General features: G+C 40.7%; 2 protein-coding genes across 3 annotated transcripts; one reads left to right on the forward strand and one right to left on the reverse strand.

Annotated features, from left to right (window-relative positions):
• The first annotated feature begins 580 nt into the window (after nucleotides 1-580).
• Nucleotides 581-4,781, forward strand: coq10a (coenzyme Q10A). 2 transcript variants are annotated; one of them, XM_070909898.1, is made up of 6 exons: nucleotides 581-760; nucleotides 853-870; nucleotides 2,026-2,197; nucleotides 2,292-2,484; nucleotides 2,735-2,836; nucleotides 3,978-4,781. In XM_070909898.1, exons 1-6 carry the CDS (start codon nucleotides 667-669, stop codon nucleotides 4,143-4,145), a joined length of 747 nt encoding a protein of 248 aa, XP_070765999.1. In that variant the 5' UTR covers nucleotides 581-666; the 3' UTR covers nucleotides 4,146-4,781. The 2 variants fall into 2 exon arrangements, with proteins under 2 accessions (XP_070765999.1, XP_070765998.1); XM_070909897.1 differs by lacking the exon at nucleotides 853-870 and having other exon boundaries at nucleotides 581-803; nucleotides 2,048-2,197.
• Nucleotides 4,782-7,339: 2,558 nt separating this feature from the next.
• cs (citrate synthase) lies at nucleotides 7,340-18,811 on the reverse strand. The gene is made up of 11 exons (XM_070909896.1): nucleotides 18,678-18,811; nucleotides 15,323-15,373; nucleotides 14,946-15,053; nucleotides 14,066-14,131; nucleotides 13,590-13,721; nucleotides 12,627-12,815; nucleotides 12,231-12,430; nucleotides 11,269-11,398; nucleotides 10,182-10,283; nucleotides 9,580-9,789; nucleotides 7,340-9,481 (listed from the first exon to the last, which is right to left on the reverse strand). The coding sequence occupies exons 1-11, from the start codon at nucleotides 18,726-18,728 to the stop codon at nucleotides 9,311-9,313; spliced, it is 1,410 nt and encodes a 469-aa protein (XP_070765997.1). The 5' UTR covers nucleotides 18,729-18,811; the 3' UTR covers nucleotides 7,340-9,310.
• Nucleotides 18,812-19,168: the final 357 nt, after the last annotated feature.

Genomic DNA, 19,168 nt, shown 5'->3' on the forward strand with positions numbered 1-19,168 from the left:
AATATAATGATGATTTTGTTTTGTTTTCAAAATGAAATAATAAAATAGAAATAAAAAAAAAAACATTATTTTACAGCCGTTAACCTCCAACACAATGGGGGGCAGCATTTCCCCAAAGAGCCGTTTGGCTAAACCGAAGACCAACGGCCCGAAGAAAGGAGCAGTTTGTCTCACCGGCGTTTTTTTAGCAGAAGAAGGTCGTCCGCAGCTGTGCGGTATTTGACAATAACGTAACTTAAAACCAAATTTTGCTTAAATAATTTAACTTTGTTGAAAGCTTGGTTCTCGAGACGTGGAGTGATGTGAGTATTGCTGAAAAATAGAGGAACGCGGCTGTACGTCGCGTTTGGTCGGGGTCGTTATGAAACCTTGCTAGCTAACCCTAGCTAACGTTAGCAGTTGACTAACGTCACTAACGTTAGTTACGCGGACAGTACTAAAAGCTGCAGGAGACGTCTTTGAAGTGAAGGTAGCCAACTAGAGAGCGAATGCTAGTTATCTTAGAATTCATAGTTAGCTAATACTACGTGTGAATTAATATATACCCGCACGGAAGCAGGGTATTTGGACTGGAGCCTTGAATCCCACTGCCACGGTCTTGTACCAGACCCGGGCTCAGCCTCTCAGACCCAGGATCTCCCTTCCTTGAACTAAGTGGCTGGTTTGATGGCAGCCACGGCCAGTGCCCGGCGGTTACCCATGGGTGTACGGACATTTAGTGACTTCTTCCAGATTGCCGCTGTGGGCTCCCCTCGCTCGTGTCGCACAGCGGTGCCAAGAGGATGCCTGCGACAAAACATCAGGTAAGGCTGTCATTGAGACACTGTAGTCTATTATTGTAATGACACGCAGCAAGTCCTTCAGTATACAGTGGGAAGGTTACCAGCTAACTTTATCAGGGTAGTTATATTTATGTTTTTCTTATCTCATGAGTGTGGCGATTCTCCCGTAGGAGCTTTGTGAATTTGATACCTTGGTGGCTAGTGTCACAGACTACACTTGATTGTTCATAATGAAGACAGATTCAAGTAGCAGACACCTACACCTCAGGGATGGACCAATATCTCTTACTAAAGCCAGTTGCCAATACCCGGTTCTCACCGATATTGGCTGATTGTGGCAATGCCTTTGAAAGACTCCAAATACAGATGCTTTTCGGACATGGCTATTTACAGATGGTTTATAGTTTTTCCTAAATAAAAAGACCAACAGTTTTGTCGTAATTTGACAGATGTAAAACTGACATGGTCCTACTAAAAACAAAAAATGCCAAAGATGTTGTCATAAGAAATAACTAATTCATGTTGGACCAACACTGAAATGTTTGTTAAAGCTTATATCAGCTGTTATAGACAGTATATTGATGTATTGTATCATCCATAGTTAGGGGTGTGCCATATCATATTGGCAAGCATGCAGTGTCTGTACACACAGCAGCAACAACCATTGCTGAAAGGCTCCCAATAAGTAAGTGTGGAAGAGTTTTGGATATAAAAGGGCAGGTGACCATGGTAATATGTAAGCAAAGGGGACAACACAACACATTTTCACCATATTTCATCAAGTTGAGTGTAAAGATAGAGCCAGAAATCACGCGAGGAAGTCCAAACAACAAAACAGACTTTGTCTATGGCAGCATTTTTTGTGATTTTATCACATTGTCATAAATATTTAAAGCTACCCTGCAATATTGTGATATTGTTTTAAAGCAATATCGGCCATTCCTATCCCCAGTAAGTGGTGATGCGTCTGCCCAGATTCTACAGGTTACCTACCGGAAAACACATTGCTAAGTGGTGTAACAAGTGTGAGTGGGTATTACATTACATGTTTTTTTTGCTATTCGCAAAGAGAGGCCCAACTCAGAAAATACTAGAACACTCACAACATAGAGACCTTCCATTACCTCCTGGTTCAGTGTTCTTTGTGTACTCGTTGACTTTAATACCTAGAAACTGGAATGTAGTGGGCCTTTTTTGTTTGTACCTGTGGCAGTTTGCACTCTTTCCAGAATGGGGCTTACAGGATATTTTCTCTCACCTTTTAGACACTTGTCATCATGTGGCATTTTGATGACGAGAACTCCCAGAGTGCTTTGCCTTCAAGACTGGGACACAATGACCACCGTTCCTCAAAGCAGAAACTTCATCAGTCTCACCAACAAAAGGAAGGAGTACTCCGAGCGTAGGATACTTGGGTAATTTTCCAGTAGAAGCTAGTAATAGCTTTATGTCTTAAGGGTTTTTTAAAAAGTAAATAGTAGGTTAACCTTGTAATGCTTGCTGTCATAGGTTTTCTATGCAGGAAATGTATGATGTGGTGGCCAATGTTGACGAGTACAAGAACTTTGTGCCCTGGTGTAAGAAGTCCCAGACCATCATGAAAAGAGCAGGCCACTCCAAAGCCCAACTTGAAGTGGGATTCCCTCCAGTGGTGGAGAGATACACATCTATGATCACTAGTGTCCGGCCTCATCTAGTCAAAGTAAGTGCCAGTAGCTTCACTGAGTCTGTCAGTCCTGTGAATTAAATATATCTGATCTTTTTGATTTAACATCTATGGACGAAAATTGCATCAGATTTTGCTGCAGTTTAAATGTCAGCAACTACCTGAAAGCCTACTGAGACACCAACATAAATTTTAGTTGAAGCGAATAATGTTTATGATGTCAACAAGCACCCATTGCTCAAAATTCCCTGTTCTAATCACTGAGTTTCTCTTTGGGTGATTTTAGGCAGTGTGTACAGATGGAAAGCTGTTCAATCACCTGGAGACAATATGGCGCTTTAGTCCTGGCATTCCTGGTTACCCTCGCACCTGCACGGTAGACTTTTCTGTAAGTAACCTGCAGTTTGCTTCCTGTGGTGATTTATCAACTGTGTAACAGACCCTCTGTCCCTATTGATGCATTTTATGTATTTACCTTGTGGAATAGTTCAACATTTTGGGGAAGACGTAGCCCCACGCAACAATGGATGAGACATTCCTGGAAGGTCCCATTGAAAAGCTCAGGGAAGCGACTGTGCGCAGCTCTTTAATGGAGGTGGGGCGGTTAACTGGACATACATTTGCCAAACCAACCAGTTAGTCTGTAGCCTTGAAGTCTTTTTTTGTTCTTGTGAAACTGACAAATACAGCCTTTGTGTCACTTGTCCAAGTAAGCCCCTCTACTGCCCCTGAGGCCAAATCGCGAAACAGACCCACTGGTACAAGGGGCAACTAGGAGCCCATTTCACACTCGAAAACAAACCTCGACAAGCAACACAAGGGTGAGATGTATGCTTTGTCGGAAGTGCTTTCAAACAGTATTTTTCAGTTTTACAAGAGAAAAGACTTCAAGGTTGAACTCTAAGAGGTGGTTTGACAGTCTCCCCTTTGTTAAAGAGCAGCACACAGCCGCTTCCCTGAACTTTTCTGTGAGACAATTTCGAACGTGCTAGGGACGCTTATTTGCTTTTTTGCAGAGAGTTTTGAGAGAAGCTCAATACCACTGTCAAGTCTGGAAGCAGGGGGAAACAGCTAGCCTGGCTCTGACGAAATTAGGCTAGTTAACAGGCTATATCTGGTTTGTTTTATCCATACAAAAAACAAAGTGTTTTACAGAGTGTTTTACAAAGTTTTACAGGTGTTTATGTGTGGGACTAGCAGTGACTTCCTGGAGTCTCCGCTCCATATCGACAACACACCAGGAAGTCACTGCACCTAGACAAGAAATAGTTCCATACATAACCTTTGTTACCTTCAGGCTAACTGTTTCCACTCCACTCTAAGCTAAGCTAAGCTAACTGTCTGCTAGGTGTAGCTTCATATTCATCTCACAAACATGAGTGATATCAATCTTCTCATCTAACCCTTAACAAGAAAGTGTCGAACTGTTCCTATTCAAACAATTGTATCCACCTTCTATTGTTGCCACATTTTATGACTCACCTTCTCTCATATACTAAAGAGATTATTATTTTTGTGCCTTTTAACAGATATCCTTTGAGTTCCGCTCTTTGCTGCACTCCCAGTTAGCCACCATGTTCTTCGATGAGGTTGTAAAGCAGAATGTCGCTGCGTTTGAGCGGCGAGCCTGTAAGCTCTACGGCCCAGAGACTCGTATCCCACGAGAGCTGATGTTTCACGAGGTGCATCAGACGTGATCTCAGCAGCTGTATATCCTCATCTGGCCTTAAACCATACCAACCTTTATTCCCTTTATCCACACGAACCTGCATGATGATGCTTAGTCTCCCACCACTTCAAGCGCTACATAGACATCATGGCTCCTGAAGATGTTAGACATCCAACTCTTGTAAGCATTGTGTTGGAATTCCTGCCTCAACAAAGTCTTGCTTATCTCCTCCTCCTTGTGTTATGTCTGTCCACTTTCTGTCTACCTCCACTAAAGGATCTTTGTTTAGCAGGAGAAACCCACCATTGCTCTTGCTCCATGGCAGTTACAAGCTGTACATAAACAAAACAGTAAATCATTGCAACATCATGTTACCAATGGTAGAGAGTCGACCATTATTTTAAACAAACTGCACAGTGACACTGAACAAAACACCTTTTTTTTTTTTTTATGAAAGGCACAAACCTTTGCTCTCAACTGGGGTCTTATAGTTCACTGTGACCTCAAAGTTACTTGCCACACTGACTTGTTATCAAGTCAAAGTGTTTCTAGTTGTTAGCACTTGGATCAGCTGATTATACTGTATTAAGAAAACACATTCTTTGCCTTTACTTTTACCATTTATTTCAAATTGAAGTTTTAATATATTGTTTGACATATAGTAGTGAACTTGGTGGAAAACAATAATTAATTTCACCCTTTTTAATTTATCCATCAGTGGTTATATGCACTTTTTTCTGTTTTATTTGAGTTCAAATAAAATGTGCCATGTTTGCGATGTTGAGAGCGTGTTTGTGTTGTGACAGTATCATTGAACTGCAACATTTTGCAAAGGGGAAAAAGGTCATTTCATCATTAGTTAGCTGTGCCCTCGATTGACTTTGAGGTTTGGGAAATTTAGCTTTAACTTGGCTGCTGTTGTGCTGTGCGAATTGTGTTTTTGGGACTTGGCCTGCCAACTTGTAATAATGCCTTATTTTACAGCCCAGCACTATTAACTATCACACGATTAACAGAGGTGGGGGAATCTAACTTTGCATAAACAAGAGCGCCTGAATCAATCCATGAACAGGCTGGAGAGTACTGTGAAATACTGTAAATGGGATTATATAGGATAACTACAACTTTATATTTCATAAATATATGGTTTGATTTTATTTGACTAAAAGTCAAAGATTACAAATTAAAGATGGCATTTCTGATAAATGATCTGCTTTAAATCATGGGAATTGTATTTATAGTCATCCGATTAGGTCACAGTTATGGTAATCCAATTGATTGAGTTTTCCTACGCTTTTTGTTATTTATGGTCCGTCTTCTGGAGGTCATCAGGAGAATGGCACTCCTCTTTCATGTACATTATGAGTATAAATATGCTGGTGGGCTGTAGAATAAAACATTATCAATCATTTATCATTGTCTTTGGGTTTCATGCTTATTTTTCTGGATGTTTTAGCTTTTATTTATATACATTATGATGCATGAATGTAAGTAACAAAAAGGCAAATATAGTTACAACATTTTCAAGTGTTTATGTGTTGTATGTTAGAGCATGCCTACATTTAGCTGTGATTTATATTTCATATCGGAGTAGCCTGTGGCTTTATTCCATGTTAAAGGGTTCATAAAGTTAAGCAATTGTATTTGCCATTTTTAGAGGTGACTGATGTGTTCAGGTTGCCAAAGTTCAGTGGAAGAAGTCACTAGCATGTGACCCTCCTCAAAATAGGCAGTTCATTATGTCCACATGCTCCCAAGTCTCATACTCCAATAAAACAAAAGTATTTTTAAAGCTGGATTTTGGCTTCAAAGTTGATGTGGTTTATTTTCTCTGTTGGTAAGGTGATTGGAAATGAAGGGTTAGTTAATCACCAATGCATGAAGAATGTTAATTAAAAAGTCACTGTTACTTATTTAAAGGTTGTTAAATGCCATTTTCAAGTGTCATATCCTTAATATATATTTTAATAGGCAATAAAATAGTTTGTCTTCTATTTTATACCATTTTGGATTTCTAATCAGGCATGTTGTTCACATTGTTAGTAATGTTGCATCATGCACCTCCACCCCAAATTTGTTTTTTTTGCTTGAGATGTTTTATTTTCAGCTTACAGATTTAATTTCATGCCAAGTTTTATTATTGTAGGTGCCAATACTTAAAATAGTTTTTCAGTGTTTTTGATTTACAGAGACGGCAATATAAACCCAAGAAATATCTAAAGAGTATTATATGATCACGTATGAACGAGGCTTGGTCTAATAGTGGTAGCCCAGTATGTATTTAAGGATGGAGACTATAAGAGTTGCTACAATAGAATATATTGACATCATTTTGCAGTCCAATCACTTTTTGTGTTGCAAGCTAAAATGTATCTTTGTAAATACTGTGGGTGTATTTCAGAGCTTTATTTAAATAAAAAAGCAGGTGGAATTTATTTCTTTGTGTGCAGTTTTTAAGTCATTTGCAAATTGCTCAGAATAATCTGATTCCTTTCTGTACATTTTCAGTGATTTGATGCAAAGCTTTTTTTTTTCTCAATTGCATCATTTAAGGTTATCGTCAAATACATTTAGATGAAGCTTTGCCGCCGAAAATCCCGAGGGGACAGAGTCAGTATGGGGACAGTGACGGAGGGTGGACGCAGCTCTCCAGAAGGCAGCTGGCCAGCAAGTAACCAGAGTGGGGTGATGGTATGTGGGCCAGTTATTAATAACATAGGAGAGAGATGGATTTGGATCTTCTTTCTTGATCATGTCAATTGAATTTATTACATAAGTCAGGCCTCATCAAACTGATCTTGCCACAGATGAAGACAACTGGATAATGACACATTTAAGGACAGCAACAGGAGCCTGGAGTGATAATGGTGTCACCTGAAATTCTGATGGTGTCACTGTGTATCACATTCAAAAACATGTTTCCAATTAAATTGTTTGATGTTGAACGTCGTAACAAAAGTGACTCGAGGTGTATGGAATGAGACAGCTGAAGTGTTCTTCTAGTTTGTTCTGTTGTTCTCACATTACAGACATGACAGGAAGAAATAATCCATCATCCGGGCAGACATGACACTGACCTCGCTCTTCAGTTGTTGTGTATTCAGCTTTCATCATTTAGAAATACCAATTCAGTAAGTTGAATTAGATCCTTACAGTGAGAGCAGATGACCTGCTTTGTTTTACAGGCACTTTTCTATACCATTAACAAAAAAGAGACCAAGAAAGTGTTAATAAAAACCTTTATTATTTTTCTTTTTTTGTTAGGTTTTCCAGTATTCCCTCTCCAAGCTTTTCTTGCCCATTTGACCCATCCATCCCCATCCCCCAAGTGTTTCTCTGATGAATCCACCTGCAGTGAATTCTCCCAGTTACCATGTACAACCCTTTATGCTCCTCTACGATCAAAATAACCACGACTCTTGAACAACCCACCACATGGAAGAGCACTACAATAAAATACAAACACGCCTGACAAAGCCGGAAGGAAGATAGCAGCTGGTAGCAGAGCGGAGAGATTCAAACATCTGAGTGACCTACTGACTAACACGGCAAAAGCAGTTTTGAAAAAGAAGATGCAAGAGCTTTAACTACACAAAAATGGAGTGTTGACAAACCCAGAACTTAAGAGCAAGCTTGAAACATTCAAGTGAAACACCTGAAAAACAGCACCGGCTAAGCCCACAGAGCTAGGCAAGAAATCATGTATATACAAGATAGCTGCGTTTTTTTTCTTTTTGTTCGTTGTCTTAATTTTACAGTGACCAGTGAGACTGAACACTACTACAATGTTGGTAAACTATGGTAATCATTGTGGTTATTACAAGCAAGTGATCGCACAGAGCTCATACATTCAAGCTATACATATATATACCTATGTACACAAAGTATAAATAAAACCACAAAATGAGAACCCAAAGATTATAGTTTTATACATATTCAACACCAAAAAAACTCTGTCAAAAGGGACACAATCAACCTGGGGGGGGGGGGGGGGGGGGTTCTACTGCTACAAATTAGCAAATCCAATCAAGCAAGTGCTCATTTTGGAGTAGTTGATGTTTAAAGCGCTCTCCTGTGGGGATAAAGTAACAAACATACACTCAAATAAGACGGGACCTCAACAAATACAAAGCCCCCCTATCCCACTTTTTATTCAAGCTTGCTCTTAAGGATTAACAACAGGCTGCCAATTACAACACCCTTTGCCTTTTATCTTTATTATTACTGTTACTGTACATTATTCTTGATTATCTACCATTCAGAAGACCCTTTGAGCAGAGAGACCCATTAAAAACAAGGAAAGCATTTTTAATGAAAAAGAGCAGAGGAAAATAAATTTCTATATAGACATGATGGTTATTTTGATCATAGAGGGGATACAGGTCATTAAAACGAAAAAAAATAACAAAAAACTACAAGTTGGGGGAAAAGGGGAGACCAAAGATTTAAAGGGGCAGTATCTTTTAACTGATTTGAATGTTTTTGAATATATATCTCAAACAGCTTGTTAACTGTACTTGTGAGGACCTCTTTTCTACACTGGAGTGTTCATAAATGGGAGTGAAACGCATGGATAGACTGGGTGGGATGACATCTGGGAACATTGCATAGAAGAAACTAAGTTGAGAATCTTAATTGGGGGGGAAAGGTCTTTTGCTTGGAGATGTCCTCTAAAAAACAAATCACTGCAGTAGCCAAAAGCAGCAAAGGTTGAATTCAGATTACAATTTAACTTTAGATCTTTAAACACATAGAGAGGAAGTGTAATTCACTCCCACAATTCCCTTTGAATGCCACTGCCTATTCATAGTTCAGACCCAGTGCCCAATGACAAACACGCAAGCACTGCACAGGGGAAAATCTTAGCGATGCTAGCGGACTTCTAATGGTACATAGTTTGAGCCTACTATGGGTTACATGTATGCGTGTCTGAGGTTTTCACCTCTCGTGTTCCAAATATGGAGACGTGATGGGAAAACTTGTCAGTGGTTAACTAAACACACTTAAACACTAATGGTGTGATGATTTAAAAGGCCCTTCTTTTGTGAAATGACATTAAAAGTGTACTGTCTCTTTGAATCCCATTGAATCCCTGGGGTTGGAAATGACAGGGGGTCAACTTATGTCTGCCTTTTGATATTACCACCTCCTCCCACCCTTCACACTAACCCCCAGCTCCTTTCAGGTGGTTGTTCAGCCTGACTTGGCTCCCACCAGTGTCATCAGTCCATCTGTGCTCATGGACTTGGGGCGCTCCAATGGGAAGCCCAGGGCTCTACTCCACACCAGCTGAGCCAGAACGCCAAGGGCTCGGGACACACCGAACAGCACAGTGTAGTAATTCATCTCAGTCATGCCGTAGTACTGCAGACAGAGACAGAGGGAAGAGAGACATGTCAGGAGATGTATTTGCTACCATAGGATGACAAATGTCTGATTAACTGCCACCATGTGTGTCTTACCTGCAGCAGCACTCCACTGTGGGCGTCCACATTGGGCCAGGGGTTCTTGGCCTTACCCTGCTCCAGGAGCACATTGGGCACAATCTTGTAAAGCTGGGCAACCATCTTGAACATGGGGTCGTTGGGCAGGTGCTTCAGGGCAAACTCACGCTGGCAGGTGTAACGTGGGTCAGTCTTCCTCAGGACAGCATGGCCATAGCCTGGCACAACCTACGAAGAGAGAGGACACATTTTCCTCAACTTTTGGACTGTGCCAAGATGTTGCTACTCCTCCTACTGCAATCTTTGTGCAAGAGTTATTAAATGTTGACTAAAAAAGAAAACACAATAGCTATGTCAAGTTAGAAAGAACAGATATAAGTCTGTAAAATTTGTTTTGGGTTTTAAATAGTGCAGTCTCAGGCTGTCAAAAGGCAAAGAGCCCTTGTGACTAGGCCCAACCGCCTTTGTTTTTGGAAAATTCTTTCTAAATTGAGGAGTAAGGCCATCCTTTAAAAAAACAATGGCAGTGTGTCAGATACGACCCCTGACATCCCTTTATCTTGAAATTAGTACATGTGAGAGCAAAATTACTTTATAATGATGACTACAATTGTCTTTACCCTTCCAGACTTAAGTGTGTTCCAGATGTAATCCCTCATCCTCTCATCAGACACCTCTCCGCCCAACTCCTTCTGCAGGGCCGTCAGCCACACCAGCACCTCCTGTCAGATGCAGAAGAAAATACACGAGTTATAACTGAATTTCTAAACTATTGTTAGACACAATTATCATTCATTCTCAATAACACAAAGTGCACGATTATGACAACTTTCCTTGATATTATCTAAACTTGTGCTGCCTTACGGTAAAAATACTACAGCAGGGAAGTATAGAAACTAGTGAACAGGTTCATACACGCGCTCTTGCCTAGAATTTGTAATGTTGGCATCATGTTTGAAAGAAAATCCCCAAGTCGTTTTACTATAAAACTCTGGCAATATGTCAAAACCATCACTATGTGAGCAAGCTAGGAATTAAAGGAAAGCTTATTAACTGGAGAGGCTGTCAGACTGTCTAAAATAGGCAGCTGAATCATACTATAGCAATTAGCTAATGATAAAATTGATGGCAAAATGTATTCAAGGCAGTACAGGGGACTTTGACAACTCCTGGGCTTACTGAAGCACTGAGCTTCGCCCAAGCTCTGGCAAACAAGCTGTGGAGATGAACGGTCATTCAACTCCAAAATAAGTTTTACAATTCAACACTGAGGCAGCCTGTCTGAGAACTGAAAACTCTTCTTCATTATTTTCTTCCTCAGAGCTGTTCACCTGCCGCGCTGACATGTGCCACAGCAGGGAGGATTAAAAACCCAATCCTGAACAGTCACGTGTGAAAAGAGTCGACGTGAAATTATTCCAATAGGCCTTTTTCACAGCAGACATTGTGACTTGCCACAGTAATAAAAAGCACAGGTGGAACTAATAACATCAACGATGGCTCCATTCTTTTCAAGTGTCCCAGTTAGCCATGGCAGTGTGACAGTGAGCCAGTATGCACAATACCAGGACCCTGCCAAAATGTCTTCTTTTTCTGAAAAAAGGCCTATTAGGAGACTTCTCGAGGGATGAGAAATGAACACTGCCTTACACCAACCCTTGAAGTGGGCAACTTCCATGTGAAAATAATGATTTGCTTGGTACAAACCTGATTGGCCAGGCCATGCAGAGGACCAGCCAGACCATTCATAGCAGCGCTGAAGGACAGGTAGGGGTCAGACAGGGCACTACCCACCAAGTGGCTGGTGTGAGCACTGACATTGCCTCCTTCATGGTCACTGTAACATTGCAAAAAAAAAAAAAATTGCAAATCAAAACATGTTATCTCATGTTACTAAAGCAGCCTGAAATTAAAATTGTCTGAAATTATCTTGTGCCTTTGCCCGTTCTGCTTGGTTTGATGCCTAAACAAACTATAGGTCTGTTTATGGGCAGCAGCCAATTGAGAATTGCAGGAGTAAACAGCAGAAGTTGCACCACACACGACTGCATTAGTGAGGATGTTCCTGTGAACTTTGACTGACATGCCCATACATAGCTAAAGAATCAAGACCAACTTACCTTCATGTAAGGTGCCTTGAATTAATAATGTACAGAGAGCAATCTCACATTAAATGTTTAATGGTCTAAATCCAGATGTCTCTAGAGATGAAAGACTTCAGCAACAGGAGGGTTCTTTGAGTCACATTATTTTAGAATCAAGTGCTATGCAAGCACAATATATAATCATTTTAGATAAAATGTTTTCATCATACCCTTGATTCCTCGTTGAATTCTGGATATTATATGCTGTTTGATATCTTAGGAACATGCTACAAATACGTGTTCTCATTTCAACATGTTATACCTTAAGATTCCTTTTTATGTGAAAATCCATGAATAAGTCCTTGGGCACAGAAAAAGATCCACAGTTTGAAGTGGTATCCAATTATTTTAACACTTCATCAGAGTTTTGCTTCAAGCTCGACATTTAATTTACATTAAAATTGCATGACTGATCAAAGCGTGACTAGAAACAGAAACTGAGCATAAATCCACAGAAAACGCTGAGAAATCCATTTCAAAAATCAAAGCTAGTTTATAATCTGATAGGAAGGTTTCAAGTTGCACCTGTGGATGGTGAGGTAGAGCCTCATAAGCTCAGTGAACTGGGCATCGCTGTAGCCCAGCATGTTGGTGAAGTTGTGGGACCAGTCCAGGTTGGAGTCGATGGCGCCGATGCTGCTGCCTTCGCGATACAGGTTGCGGTAGATCTTGGCAGCAATGCAGGGCAGCTTGGCAATCAAGTCCATGGAGTCTTCATAGACAAACTAAGAGAACCAATGTAAAATGATTTGGAATGAGTACATGAAACCTCTGTGAGGCCGTAATGCTCTTTACACAACAGAAACCAACACTGTTGGATTGTAAAATGGATTCATCATCTTAGGACCATGAATGTCCACCCTAGTGCCGAACCACCAGTCTGGTTTAGGATGAGATAGGTTTGTGTCGATGTAAACTCACCTCCCAGTACTTGGACTTGTGGACGCCCTCAGAGTAGGCCCGTGCAAAGCTGCTCTCGCTGTTCAGTGCTGTGATGGCAGCACTGAACTGAGACATGGGGTGTAGGTTTGTGGGGAAGTTATCCAACATGGTGACAACGTGAGAGGGAAGTGCTGCTCTCTTCGCCCACTCTTTGGACACCCAGCTCACCTGGAGGAACAGGAGCACAAAATATAAGTGGGTGACCTGAAATATTCATTTTTCTGCTCTTTCTACAGCAGGTGACAAGTTGTTGACAACGCGTGCTATAGAAACATGTACACAGATTAAGTTGTAGGTTTACTTTCCTACCAAATACTATGTACAGCCACAAAGTTTTTTGTTAGGGAGGAAAAAGATCAATCTAACTTATCCATAGTTGACTTCTTTGAGTCAATAGCAGGTGCATTAAAATTCATAACATCAAAGAACAAAGGGTAAAGAGGTGAAAGCTATTCTTTCAGTGTGGACTGGTCAGGTTGTCCTCATATCATTCTTCAAGGAGATCGTAGGCAGCAATAAAATGCCTATTTAAGGTACAGACTGCGACTTGTTTCCCAGTTATAAAACAATCTCTAGGTTATACAAGATGGTTTTCTGGAGTCATATATACTTTACAAGTCATATGTAATACTTCTGCTGCCACACATCTTGTGATCCAAATTCCCACGTTCATAACAAGGCAACAGTAATCATGTTATGACTCACATATTCCTCTTTGAACTGATCAGAGGCAACCTTCATCTACATTTATTATTCTGCAGGAATATTTAACTTTGAAAACGCTGAAACAGTGTGGGGACATTCTGTATAATTCTGACAAGCAGTGTCAGAGATCCCAGCACAGACAGATGGAAGGAGAGAATGAACAGCTGCGCAGCCTTCCCTCATTATAGCTCTATTGTACAATAATCTTTGCAGCTCCAGCGCTCCTCCCCCACTCACCTGCTCCTCGGTGGGCACCTGTCCTGTGACCAGCAGCCAGAAGAGGCCCTCAGGCAGCGGCTCCTCACCTCCTGGAGCTTTAGGCAGCAGCTTCTGACACTCAGGAATGCTGTAGCCCCGGAAACGGATTCCCTGTGTATCAATGGAGAGAGAGGAAGGGACGCAAAAGTGAATATACTGTACATACTCAAGTTATCCTGATATGCACCATCAAGTGAGTGTTGGCGAGCTGCCAACATAAGCTGTAGCTCTACCAATGAATTTGGATAATTCAATATCTCATTCCATGTGGTGACCTGCTAACAAGATATATTACAACAATGGCACTCTGCCACTGAAAGCTCTCAGCTTCAGTAAGAAAGCAATCAAGGTAAGTGCCTATGAGGCAGGCTCATCTCCAAAAGGCCATGGGTGTTCAAATTATAAAACCACTGTAAGAATCTTAATACTTTGTGCCACTTTTGAGACATACTGACCTCATCAGGATCCAACACAGAGGTCTCATACACCAGACCCTTCATTCCCCTCATACCTCCATAGACCTGTGGATGAAAACACAAGCATACAGAAATACATCACATATTGAAAACTGTCTTGTAACACTACGGTTGTGTGTTTGCAGTAACAACCATTATGTAACACTGGACCTTTAAACCTGAAATCTACTGACCGCTTTGAAGCTCAATTGCCTATTTTGGTTATCAATGGCAAAAGTCTTTTACAGAGACAGGAAGAAATAACCTGAGTTCTATTTAACTTTAAGTATGTAATACCAGGCAATGGAATAAGAAAATGCACTGGAATACTAATAATAAATGGATTAACATAACATAGACCGACCACAGCTGAACGCTTACTTGTTGAAAGTGAAACAAACCCAAATCAGGACCCAAAAATGTCTTCTAAAATCCACATGGCAACTTGCCAGCGGTCAGAGGTGCAGTGAGTGATAAACTGAAGAGGTTGTTGCACTGGTATGTGTGTGTGTGTGTGTGAGATTATATATATATATATATATATATATATATATATATATATATGGGAGTAGTGTGAGTTGGTGAGTGTACAGTAGAGTTTTGAGTGAGTCAACTCAAAATGCTTCTGTTGGCAGGAGGCAGTGCACCTTCATATAGTGACCTCTGAGGGAGATGACCTAACAGTGATACCTGACACAGTAAATAAGGCTGGGCAGGCCTAGACGGATTAGGTGAAGCCAATATGCCACGTCTAATCTACGTCACGGTCGATGGCCGACATGCTCTTTCCAAAATGACTATTGTGCTGTGTGGTTCTCATTTTATTCTGACTCCTTGACACATCCTGTTTATTTTGTCCAACACCTCAAGAGTCACTCACCATATCAACAGTAACTTGTCCTATGTTGGTTTTGCCATGCTGTTGTTTAAAGTTCTTGATCCTGGTCTGTTCTTTAGGGATGAGGTCTGCCAGAACATCCTTCAGATTCTGTAAAAACACAGCATTTAAAATCAGTCATGCCCATTATTAAAATAACACATTCTTTCAATTTGAACTGGGGTTAATTAAACAGATTTTCTGTAAACATTTCAGGAATTAAATCTGTAGCTCCTCAAAGGTCAGCATGTTCTATTATTACTTAAGAGAACACAAAACTAAAACCAGTGCCTTTTCCAAATGCTGCACACAGATTATCACTAACTACAGAATAACAATGTGGGAAAATTTGAAACAAGCAGACGATCGAGTGCACTTACTGTTGTTGATGCGCTGGCATTTCTGGCAGCCACAAGGAAGTAGGTGGCATTCTGCAGAATAGACAAAGAAACAAGGTTTTGAGTAGTAGCACAACCACGAACCCCAATAAAAAAATGAAAGGGCACAGCAGCATTTATAGGTTACTAAAGCTCCTTACATATGAACTGAGACAACACAAGGTCAAAATATTTTGGACAGTAACAGATTTCCTATTAGATTGCAAATGAAATGACGGCTTTGGACCACATCATACACGGCAAACTGTTGTTCCCAGGTAACAACATCTATGAACTGAGTAAACCAAGACAGACTTTATATCAGTCATCCTTAGGTAGTTTATGAGTAGGCAGAAACTGAGAAACATGTAAAGACCAAAACACCATTATAATTAGCCCACAGGTTCTTTCTCACCATGTCACATTGAGCTGTGACAGTTTACCCCGCAGTACATGATTTGCGTTTAAGCCAGCAATTACTCAAGGATCTAAATTATCAATCCATCCTTCCTTACATTAACAAGCAGTTAATTTCTGCCCTCTGCATAGCCTCAGTTCCTCTGGGCATCCTCTCAACAAAATATACCAAGTGTTGAAATAAACTGAGATGAGGTGGCTATGCAGATCACCACAAACAGCTGCAACAAGTATCTACTGGTGAGGACTATTCCTAGACATTCCTCACCTGATGCATGGAGGATTACCCTGCCAAAGAAATCTATTCACAAACTTGAAACCCATTGCCAATGAGGTGAAGATGTTCTAGTCATACAATCATTGCCACACTTCTATCAAAAAGCACAGTGTGGGCCAATAAAACAAAACACCACACAATCACCAGTCTACAATGTCAATATGTACAATTGATTTATGCGTTCACATGGTCTCCAGTTTTCCCGAATTCTGACACTGGTGTCAAACAATCACAAACAGGAATACTTGCCATTGCAGGACACAGCTATAAATACACTTTATACACCTTATTGTTTCAGATTGAACTCTTTGCCTAACCAGCCACAATTTATTGCAAATTTCATGCTAGTTGATGAAAAATTTGATAGTGTGAAATGTTGTCTGCTGCTCAACTCCTTCACTTCAGGACATCAAAGGACACACTTACGTATTGTAATTAGAGGGCCTTGTAATGGACACACCTAGTATTAACATGGTGCAATGTGACACACCAAAAAACATAGACTAAAGGTAAATGAAGTGCATTTTTTAAAGCTAATTAGCTAGTTAGTTTGGCATTTGTAAAAGGTTAGCAGGTATTTATGCTATGTGAAAAAGAAGAAAATAAATCACACTGAGGAACCAAACATTTCTCTATAATTAATGGTGTTTGGGTTCTTAAGCCTTGGACTGTTGCTGGAATTGGGACAAGACTAGGGGATGGCCCCTGGTTATGAAAGTGTTTGGAGGCTAGTAATCTTGTTGGAAGCTCAGTGACAGTAGTGAGAAGTTGAGTCTGTTCTGCTCACCACTGAAACAGGACTCCCCTGTCAGCTTATTAGAATTATCAATGGGAGAGTGCGGAGTCTGGGGGACAGCTGGCTCTGTTCCAATGGGATCCCTTCCCCGTAACCACAACTGGTGAGAGTGTATAAAGGACTGACAAGGTTCACCGAAACAAAAGGTAGGATCTCATGTCACCACACACACTCTACACAGCTGAGAGAGATTATGTAACAGCTCAGGGTCTTAAATATAGAGCGCCAGTTTCTCCCAGTCACTCCCTGCCAGGGAGAAAAGTTAGAGCAACAACACTACACTTAAGGGTATATGAGTCAAACCAGAGGATGTGACTAAACACACACACACACACACACACACATTAAAACTTTCTCTTCGGTTAACAAAACTAAACATAACCTGGCTTGAGGAAGAAACTTTGCTGATAGCAAACGCACATGTTTTGTGTCCATTACTGACCCCTTAACTGCTACATGTAAGAAACTATGCAATTGTTTTAAAATCAATCATTAAAACCTCAGAAAACTACTGCACTTTTTATGAAGCAAGTTTTGACCACATAAAAATCTAGAGATACCTGAATGTCAACTTTCTCTTCTTATCTGAAGAAAGAAGCTATTAGGAGACCACACCACATGTTTACTGTCCTTGCTCTCAACCCTGTGAATCACATGATTTTCAGTCATAGTTCAGAGACAAAAGGTTTTATGGTCAAAGAATGATATGAAACTACAAAAAGCAGCTTACTACTAACTCTCCTGAGCAAAGACTACACCTGATAAGAGAGAAAGGGTGAGTGTGACACAGGTTATCTCTACATAATTCTAATTACAAGACTGATAACAGGGGCACGATGCCCCCTAGTCTGTACAGAGTTCAAGGAAGGACACCACTTAGTCACTGATTACTTGTTTGAGAGGAGGAACATCTAGTAAGTTACTAGAAATTCCTCAGGAGTGGATGACAGAAGTTGATATGAGGGTCAGTAAGTGTAAGTAGTCTCGGCTGAGAGGTCAGTGGAGTAAGACAGTAGGTTACAGTCACTGGAAGGTTACAGTCAGCATGGAAGGCAACTTACTTCATCACTGGCAGTGTTTCAGCAGGCTGGCCAAAGCATACTAAGCCCTCAGGCGGCATAATTATGAAATACTCAGTTAACTATTAAAGCAATTCCCATTTCATAATCACACACTACATGGTACGATCTGACAACTAATATTACATATTTTAAGCTGATGTTAGATGTCTGAATCCACCCTAAAATCCAGACTTATGTAACTTTAAAATTTTGGAGAACATACAACATCTTTTGAGGACCTCATTAAATGATGTGACATTAGACAATTTGTTGAAATCTTAACGTGAAGGTCAACGGGGGTAGTGAAGAAACACAAAGTTAAAGCTGATTTTAAAAGCAATCAGTGCCTGTGACCGGTGAGAATTGATTAATAGTCATTAATAACAAAGAAATAGGACAGAAGAAGTCGTACCATGACACCAAGTTAACACGGTCTAGTCACTGCTGGTTAAAAAAAACCTGTCCAGGCGGTGGCAATACCAGGCCAGCATAGAGAGCAACGGTTCCTGTGCTAACGTTAGCTAACGAGACACAAGTTCACAAACAGTACAAGTCAAATGTTTTAACATCCATGTATAAAACAGCAAGACATAATGCGTACTCTTAAACCCCTTTACACCATTTTAGCGATTTGTAGCCACGCTCTTGGTCAACAGCATTTCACAATGTGGTTGACAAGGCTAAGCTAGCTTACATTAACTAGCTTGTGGGTACGTCGTTAGCCGGCTAACCTTCTGTTAGCTTCCAAGGCAACGTCCACAACTTTGACTTATAAAGTGGCATCGAGGCCGGTTCAAGTCCTCTTACCTTTGAATTGAGGAGTTTAGGTGCTAGCCTGCTGACAGTTAGAAAGGACATTGTGTCTGTATAAAAGTGTTATTTCCACTTGTTCTTTACAACTAAGGAAGCCGCTGCCAGTGCACCGCGGAGCTGGTTGAAGGTGCCCCTCCAGAAAGCAGAAGGTTGAAGAGGGATTCAGGCCCGCAAGTAGCAGCATTGTTGATTGGACGATGGGCTGGGTCGGAACAATAGCGTATATGGATCTGATTGGCTAGAAGGCCATTGGGTGTACGCTGATTGGATAGAGGCCCTCCCTCTGCCTGTGGCGTAGGCTGGAGATCAGGGTCTGTTCAAGAACAAGCTTACTATCTAAAGTATCTAAACTTTTCTATTCAATTGAAGCAAAACTACTGTGATGCTGATTACAGTTGATGAAGCACCCGTTCCAACGACCCTTGTCTGGATAATCTAATAAGGATTCTCCTCTACACTAATCTTCATTTATCAGGTTTAAGTAC

This window comes from Enoplosus armatus, chromosome 8 (assembly GCF_043641665.1).
Source record: "Enoplosus armatus isolate fEnoArm2 chromosome 8, fEnoArm2.hap1, whole genome shotgun sequence".
Classification (NCBI taxonomy): Eukaryota; Metazoa; Chordata; class Actinopteri; order Centrarchiformes; family Enoplosidae; genus Enoplosus; species Enoplosus armatus.

Coding starts and splice junctions, on each gene's coding strand:
- coq10a (XM_070909897.1), top strand. CDS start 667: ATGGCAGCCACGGCCAGTGCCCGGCGGTTACCCATGGGTGTACGGACA. Junction 804..2,047: donor TGCCTGCGACAAAACATCAG/GTAAGGCTGTCA, acceptor CTCACCTTTTAG/ACACTTGTCATCATGTGGCA. Junction 2,837..3,977: donor CCTGCACGGTAGACTTTTCT/GTAAGTAACCTG, acceptor GCCTTTTAACAG/ATATCCTTTGAGTTCCGCTC.
- cs (XM_070909896.1), bottom strand. CDS start 18,728: ATGTCCTTTCTAACTGTCAGCAGGCTAGCACCTAAACTCCTCAATTCA. Junction 13,722..14,065: donor CTGTGTTGGATCCTGATGAG/GTCAGTATGTCT, acceptor ATTGATACACAG/GGAATCCGTTTCCGGGGCTA. Junction 10,284..11,268: donor TGCATGGCCTGGCCAATCAG/GTTTGTACCAAG, acceptor TGCATCTGACAG/GAGGTGCTGGTGTGGCTGAC.